The 8,621-nt window shown below is 33.5% G+C and overlaps 1 protein-coding gene across 1 annotated transcript; it reads left to right on the top strand.

Annotated features, from left to right (window-relative positions):
* The first annotated feature begins 2,850 nt into the window (after window positions 1-2,850).
* On the top strand, window positions 2,851-8,288 carry fam167b (family with sequence similarity 167 member B). Its single transcript, XM_073826875.1, has 2 exons — window positions 2,851-3,324; window positions 5,131-8,288. The coding sequence occupies exons 1-2, from the start codon at window positions 3,022-3,024 to the stop codon at window positions 5,392-5,394; spliced, it is 567 nt and encodes a 188-aa protein (XP_073682976.1). The 5' UTR covers window positions 2,851-3,021; the 3' UTR covers window positions 5,395-8,288.
* Window positions 8,289-8,621: the final 333 nt, after the last annotated feature.

Below are 8,621 nucleotides of genomic sequence, written 5' to 3'. Positions count from 1 at the left end.
TACATTTTACAACTCTCTCGAAACATCAAAATTCTACCTTTTTTGGTATATGGTTGTTCATGTTTTTTTTTCATAACTTGAACTAAATAAAAATAAATAACTACCTCACACTGGAGGTCAACATGTTGAACATGCACATTGCAATAATTTGTATATTGTGCAATTAAACTGTAACTATAAAAATAGTTTCAAAATACATTTCATTAACAGTTTATTTAATGTGACATTATTTTAAATTTTCTTTTTGTTAATATATTCTTTGAAATGAGCAGTAGAAAATATATAACACTAAAAAAAATTATCACCTAAATTAATTGAGCAGTTCATTAGCATTTTTCTTAATGTGACAAATATGTCACATCAAAATTGCACCTATTGTTTTAAGGCTAACAGCCCGATGTGACAAATTATGTCACCACAATATCTTCGTAACTTGTTTTATATCAGTTTGTTCAAGAAATGTATTAAAATCAGGGTAAGTGTAATCTAGGATGTGTTATTAAAACATTGGAATAGTTGAAAGGGTTGAAACATACATTTAGTAACAAAAACAAGCATCTTTAAAAATTGCTGACACTGCAACATATGCTCACCATACAGTCCACCATTTTGGAAATGTTGCCATGACAGCAAAAAATGCACACATTTTCATGTGACTGAACCTGGATGTTACTTATGTGTCACTTTGGGATTTCCTGAGTTGAAAATGAGGGATAATGCTTTAAAAAGACCTTTCCAGATAATCACAATTGTTTGTGACACCCGCGTCACAGTGGGTCCTTATGGGTTGAGTTTTGTGGCTACAAGGAATAACAGCTGAGGCCAGAAAGCAACAAATTACATTTGCTACCTATTAGATTTTAATAACGTCTACACCTACCTAAACCCTAAACGTATACCCCAATAATAAGGCAAATACAGTAATTATTGTTATTCCTATAGCTAGATTTTTGCTGCAATTCCTCAACATCAGCAGGAGATGGAGACATTATGTCGTAAAACAGTCCCAAAGACTTGGATTTCACTAGTGCACAACAACGAACTATATGGGCCATTCTACAGAATTGGTGCAAAGTCAGATTTGGAAACATCTTAAAAAATGTGTCTTTTCCCACATTTTTTTAAAATATATATATATTAAAAAATTGTGGGAAAAGACAATTTTTTTTAGATGTTTCCAAATCTGACTTTGCACCAATTCTGTAGAATGGCCCATATAGTTCGTTGTTGTGCACTAGTATCCAAGGTATAGGCCTACATTTCATTGTGCAGTTAATTCTCACATTGTATTTTTAGAAAGTTTTGGGAATATTTCACCTCTTCCAAAATTTGTCACTACCGAAACACAGTATTATACAATTTAATAAGAAGGGTTATTATCTATTAAGATTTTGCTTACAACTACCATTTCAAGTGTGATTTATTAGATTAGTTGTATTTTGAAAGGCAAAAAGTTGATCATACTGATTTCAAACTTATGGAGTTTTATACATCGAACCAAACACTATCATAACATCTTAGTAAATAATTCAATATAATTTTTTTTTTTAAATGTTTTGGTTGTGACTGCACATTTTTGGTAGTGACAATAATGTTTTGATAGCAACCACATCATATTACAGAATTCAAAGTCACAAAAACACTACTAAAACATACTGAAATACTAAAATATTGCATAACTGTGGTAAAATTGTATTTAATTCCCCCAAATAGAGGATCATACATTCCTTTTTGTCACTAACGAAACAATAGTGACATGTTTCGGTCGTGACTGTTTTGGTAGTGACAATTTTAGATACTTTTGGGCCCAGCTCAAAGTTGCTAATCAGCACATGGTTAGCTAGCACAGATCTGGACAGTTGTAATGTACACACAAAAAAACTAAACTTTATGGAATAACGCTTATATAATAATAATGCTTAATTGCAGAAAAAAAGGTGTTTGGTAGTGACATTCCTTAAAGTTACACACAGATTTTCAGAATTTTAAACACATTTACTTCATAATGATGGGGTCTATCTACTCACACCTTCTAGCTATAACAGAGAGAGGGACACAGGACTATTTCTTGATCCTAAACATATATGTAAGGGGTGTAGTCAAAATCAATCTCAGCCAATGGACTAAAACATACAGTTTTGGTAGTGATATAAAAATGTGGGACACATATACATTTTTTTTTTTTAAACAAAAAGTTTAATAATTTACAAAGTAAATATAATATGAATAATTTTTTTAATTCACTCTTTTTTACAAAATTAAAAAGACATTTTTAAAAGCAACAATGGAATAAAATGCAAACATTATTTCAATATATTTTTTGTTGAATATTAAAGTTTAGGGGTAAGGGTTCGGGACAGCCACCTCCCATAATTTTACATTATTTTTCTCTGAACTCCTTCGAAGAGCCCCCTTTGGTTCCCCTAGGGTTCTCTGGTTAATGTTATATAAATAAATAATTTGAATCATTAATATCTAGTGTTAGATTTAATTCTTTGCATAAAAAGATTCTCACTGCAATTCCTCAACATCAACAGGAGATGGAGACACTCTGTCGTAAAACAGCTGACAAAGACTCACTTTGGATATTAATGATAAAATCGCGCTGAGATATAAAAAGTGTGTGAGCTAGTTCTGGGCCACAGCATACTTCAAATGAAATGTTTACTTTATCATTCCTTCGTTGCCTAAAACAAATAACTTGACAAAAACTATCTATTCTAAATCCTCTCAATGTAGTTTGTGTGGTTTTGAGCGCATGTGAGGTTAAGGGTGTCAGTGACCCTGTACCACTTAAATAGTTCCACATGAGCACGAAATGTCGCGTTTGGCCGCAACATACAAGTTCAGACCGTTGTAAGTTTTCTGATCGAACTGATACTCTGTCATTAGGCTGCCGAACATGGGCGGTCACTTTTCTGTCTATATAAACATAGCACAGCACACCTCTTGAGATTAATCAGTCGTGCACATGTCTGAGCAGTCACAGTCTCGCCTCTCTGGAATGAAAGCAGCACAGTGATGGAGTTCAGAGAGCTGGGAGCAGACGAGAGCTCTGAGGGTGACATGGAGGATCTGGATAGTGTAAAAGCCCTGACAGAGAAACTCAAACTCCAAACGCGCAGACCGTCGTACCTAGAATGGAAGGAGCGACTGCAGTCTCGCCCGTGGACTGATGCCACACACAGTTCAAATGCCAGCAGCCCAGGACCTGAGGAGAAGGACACTCAACTGTCTGACTTCTGGAAAGATGGGATGCCTTATAAGAACATATGCGGCTTTGATACCATAGATGACGCGTTAGAGTGGCTCAGAAACGAACTGGTATTGTTTTTATAAGCTTTATGCATTTTATTTTCATTTAAAGTTTAGACTAACTTTAGAAATGATTGTTGTAAATAGGCTATAATAAATTATCTATCTATCGATCGATCGATCTATCAGCACACAACACCATCGATAGTTTGGGGATTTTTACCATAATGAACAAAATAAAAGTAGTTTTTCAAGTCGCTCTAAAATACGTATATACACTACTAGTCAAAAGTTTCTGAACAGTAAGATTTGTAATGTTTTTTTTAAGAAGTCTCTTCTGCTGACCAAGTCTGCATTTATTTGATCCAGCAAGTACAGCAAAAATAGTAAAAGTTTGAAATATTTTTACTATTTAAAATAACTGTTTTCTATTTGAATATATTTTAACATTTGATTTATTCATGTGGTTTTAAAGCTGAAGTTTAATCATCATTACTAGTCAGTCATACGATCATTCTAATATGCTGGTTTGCTGTTCAAGAATACATTTTTATTATTGTTATTGTTGTCAATATTTAAAACAGCTGAGTACTTTTTCAGGATTCTTTGATGAATAGAAAGATCCAAAGATCAGCATTTATCTGAAATAAAAAGCTTTTGTAACATTATACATTACACCATTCAAAAGCTTTAAGTCAGTTTACTTATTTATTTTATCTATTTAAATTAATGTTTTATTTAGCAAGGATGATAAAGACATTTATAATGTTACAAAAGATTTCTATTTCAGATAAATGCTGTTTTTCTGAACTCTATTCATCAAAGAAACCTGAATAAAAATCTTCTCAGTTGTTTTCAACTTAATAATAAATTATTATTTTGAGCAGCAAATCAGAATATTAGAATGATTTCTGAAGGATCACGTGACTGTAGTAATGATGCTAAAAATTCAGCTTTGAAATCACAGGAGTAAATAACATTTTAAAATATATTCAAATAGAATTTTTTTTTTAAATAGTAAAAATAATAAAACAATTTTTACAGTTTTTACTTTGCTCTGGATTAAATAAATCCAAGCTTGGTGAGCAGAAGATACTTATTTAAAATTATTAAAAATCTTACTGTTCAAAAACTTTTGACTGGTATTGTAAAATACACTACTGTTGGTTTGGGGTCAACTAAATCAATTTAAATTAATACTTTTATTCAGTAGTAGGCCCTACGCATTAATTTAATCAAAAACAGTGAAGACATTTATAATGTTAAAAAAACTTTTAAATAAATGCTGTATCACTGAACATTCTATTCATCAAAGAATCCTAAAAAATGTATAAAATATGACACTAAAAACATAAAATTCAGCTGTACCATCACAGTAATAAAATACAATTTTAAATAAATTTAAATAGAAAACAGATATTTTAGATTTAAATATTATTTCACAATATTACAGTTTTACTGTATTTTTGATTAAATAAATAAAGCCCTGTGCATAGACAGTAGAGAGAACTGCTTTCAAAAACTTTAAAAAAATCTTATCCACCCCAAACTTCTGAATGGTAATGACTTAATTAAATGATATCAAAATAAACCATATACTCTTTATGCTAGTGTAAAATATGTAATATAACAGTTAAACATAGTATAGTACAACACAGGTGGCAATGCTCTAATCTCATAGCATATTGCATCTAAATTCCACACAGGTGCAGAAACTTAAATGGGTGTTTGACAGAAAGGTGTGCTCAGTTCCCTTCATGTGTGACTGCTGTTCTGAACAATTTAATCGTATAATTACTGCTGCTTTTTAAAGACTTGATGTGTGAGCTATAAAATCCTTCTCCTTCTCCCTCTCTCTTTCCCATTTCTTCTCAGAGAGAGATGCAGATGCAGGATAACCGTCTCGCACGGCAGTTGATTCGCTTACGAGTGGAGATCCACAGGCTGAAGGTGGAGCAGGTGTGTCACCGCCACAAAGAGATGCTGGACGATGCTACATACGAGCTGGAGGAGTGCGAGGAGGACTCTGACCTGCTGTGTGACATCCCCATGAAGGCTGCCTTCACTTTGTCCACCCCTCTCAAACATCTTGGCCTCACCAAGATGAACCTCAACTCCAGACGGTTCTCACTCTGTTGAGAGGCGATGAGAGTCCCCCCCATAAGAGAAGGTTTTACTGACACTGGAAAAGCCAAAGATTTGTTGTTTCAGTGTTAAAATTGGACTGTAGCAAAAAAAAAAAAACATCTTTAGTTTTCTTCACATCACTAAGCCTTATTGAACTTTGCTTGACTTGACCACAGGTGGTCTAAACTGGAAATACAGTAACCAGCACTGTCTATAATATAATTATTAAACCACTCTCTTGTGAAAGCAGACTCACCACAGGTCTGTAAAAGTCCCCAGAGATGAAAAAGTTTTATTTACATTTGAAAATAGCTGAACTGATCTGAGAATCAGGAGGAACCTGCTTCTGTGTCAAAAGGCGTGTGATTGGCACACACTCTCTTTAGTGTTCCTGACTGCTCATGGGAGGAAACACTCTCTTGTCGGCTTGGCTGCGATCCCGAGCAGCAGCCTCACAGGAAGTGCGAGTTTGTGTTCAGGCATTTTGTCACCTTGTCTCTTAAAACCTAAAAATAACCCCTGCAAAAGCTAAAAAAGCTAATCTCAATTTCTTCTCTATTCAGCCTACTGTTGGTGGTTGGTCTTAAATAAGTTGAGGGTACGTTTTTGTGCTTGGGAAATGTTCATTTACACAGTTTTTTTTTATAGTGGCCTTTGTACTTTCACAGAAAGGAGTAGTAGTTCACTTTCAGAACAAAAATGTACAGATAATGTACTCACCCCCTTGTCATCCAAGATGTTCATGTCTTTCTTTCTTCAGTCATAAGGAAATAAGATTTCTCTCCATATAATGGACTTCTATGGTTCCCCCGAGTTTAAACTTCCAAAATGCAGCTTCAAAGGGCTCTAAATGATCACAGTGGAGTAAAGAAGGGTCTTATCTAGCAAAACAATTGGTTATTTTTGTAAAAATTACAATTTATATACTTTTTAACCTCAAAACCGTTTGAGATGACAAAGTATATAAGTTGTAAATGTTTTTAGAAAATAACCAATTGTTTCGCTAGATAAGACCCTTCTTCCTCAGCTGGGATCATTTAGAGCCCTTTGAAGCTGCATTTAAACTGCATTTTGGAAGTTCAAACTCAGGGGCACCATAGAAGTCCATTATATGGAGAGAAATCTTGAAATGTTTTCCTCAAAAAACACCATTTCTTTACGACGGAAGAAAGAAAGACACGAACATTTTGGATGACAAGGGGGTGAGTGCATTATCTGTACATTTTTGTTCTGAAAGTAAACTACTCCTTTAAAGTTTAGTTTACTTTATTAGAAGGACTGGAAATTTAGCAATGCGTTTGTGAATGGATACTGTAAGTGCTTATGTTTAAATCTCTGTGATAAAATTAAAACATATCACAGAGGAGCTTAATATTTTGACAAACTTCAACTTGGGATTGAATGTGTGTTGCAAATTTTTAGTACATTTTATATGAAATGAATACTTTGCAGAAGGTGACAGGTGATCCGTCCAATCCTAACGCTGAATCTGTTATTTTTGTCTGACAAACAAACCAGACAGGAGAGTAGATTAACGTCAGTGGACTTGAAATTGAAAAACGCGAAAAAAGTGGTTAAAACAAGATGACTTCTGATGTTCATTCATGTTTATTCTGTGCTATAATAACTAGTAAAGAGGAAGAAATTATCAGTTCACGTGCCGCTTGAACTGAGGCACTACAGCGATCTGTCACGACACATTAAAGAGCCACAAAATGCTATTTACTATTTGAATTTTTTTTTAAATAACTCAATTTGAAAGCTAGGATCTAAAGTAACCAGCTCTGTTTTGTCTGTTGGCATGTTGTCAGTTTCCTCTTTGTTCTGCAATGTATTTTTCACTTTGTGAGAACATGATGTGTGGCATGAGAGCGCCATGGCTTGTCAGACGTAGCAATTGTAGTGAAGGGTGGGTCTTTGCGAAGGGTCAAAAATGAAAGAAAAGAAAATGAAGGACATTAAAGACTGGAGTAATGGCTGAAAATTCAGTTTTGCCATCATAGAAAAAAATAAAATGTTATAAAATATAATAAAATAGAAGACAGGCTTTTGAATTCTAGTAATATTTCACAATTTTACAGTTTTATACAGCTGTGTTTTTAATCAAATGAATGCAGCCTTGGTGACCATAAGAGACTTGAAGAGTTGAAAACATCGTACAATCTTACAGCTCCCAAACTTATGAACGGTAGTGTATATAATGTTTTTTTGATTAATATTTGTGACCTTGGACCACAAAACCAGTCATAAAGCTAATTTTAAATAAACTTTCTATTGATGTTTGGTTTATTAGTTTAGGACAATATTTGGCGAAGATATAACTATTTGAAAACCTGGAATCTGAGGGTGCAAAAAAATCTAAATATTGAGAAAATCCCCTTTGAAGTTGTCCAAATGAAATTCTTAGCAATGCATATTACTAAAAAAATAAGTTTTGAATCATTTACAGAGGGAAATTTACAAAATATCTGCATGAAACATCTTAATATCTTAATGATTTTTGGTATAAAAGTAAAATCGATCATTTTGATCCATCCAATGCGTTTTGGCTATTGCTACAAATACACTAACGCTGCTTAAAAACTGGTTTTGTGGTCCAGAGTCACATTTGATATACAAATGTTTAGTGCACTGTTAAGGGTATAAAAGATGCTTTTGCTTTCAATCAGCCTGTTTACTGAAATCACACATAATGACTGACTTTTTTGCACATGGCTAAAAAAGGCCTTACATTTGCCTTAATAAAATAAAATGCTTTAATTAAAGTTCTAAAGTTAAAAACATGTTGTGATTGATATTGTATTTTAGAAGAAAGGAAACAACACTGCTTATTTGCTGTAACTCATTCACTATAATGAAAATGTATGAATCTTTTGAAATTTGTAAATAAATTCTATGTTTGTAAATACATGTTTTTTGTCGTTGATCAAAATTTCTTCACAGTATTGTGTTGCTTTTTGTATTTGTGTTATTATCCAAACTGTTTTGAGCAGCTCTTATCTCACTTTACTCAGATTCTTCCGTCTTGCACATCCTGACATGAATAAACCCAGAGGGTTTATCGCGCAAATGAAAATAGATATTTATCAGAATAGGCTGCATTTATCCGTAAATGAGTCAAACAATGGACCAATTGCTTTATCAATTGTAACTGCAGGGACGGCACTGACTGACAAAAGGAGCCATGTGACACATGCCAAGAAATGATCTCATGCTAGATAAATATATGGTGGAAGAGC

The sequence above is a fragment of the Garra rufa genome, chromosome 21 (assembly GCF_049309525.1).
Source record: "Garra rufa chromosome 21, GarRuf1.0, whole genome shotgun sequence".
Classification (NCBI taxonomy): Eukaryota; Metazoa; Chordata; class Actinopteri; order Cypriniformes; family Cyprinidae; genus Garra; species Garra rufa.
The sequence above is the reverse complement of the archived record's forward strand: the minus strand, read 5'-3'. Positions and strand labels throughout refer to the sequence as shown.

Coding starts and splice junctions, on each gene's coding strand:
- fam167b (XM_073826875.1), top strand. CDS start 3,022: ATGGAGTTCAGAGAGCTGGGAGCAGACGAGAGCTCTGAGGGTGACATG. Junction 3,325..5,130: donor AGTGGCTCAGAAACGAACTG/GTATTGTTTTTA, acceptor ATTTCTTCTCAG/AGAGAGATGCAGATGCAGGA.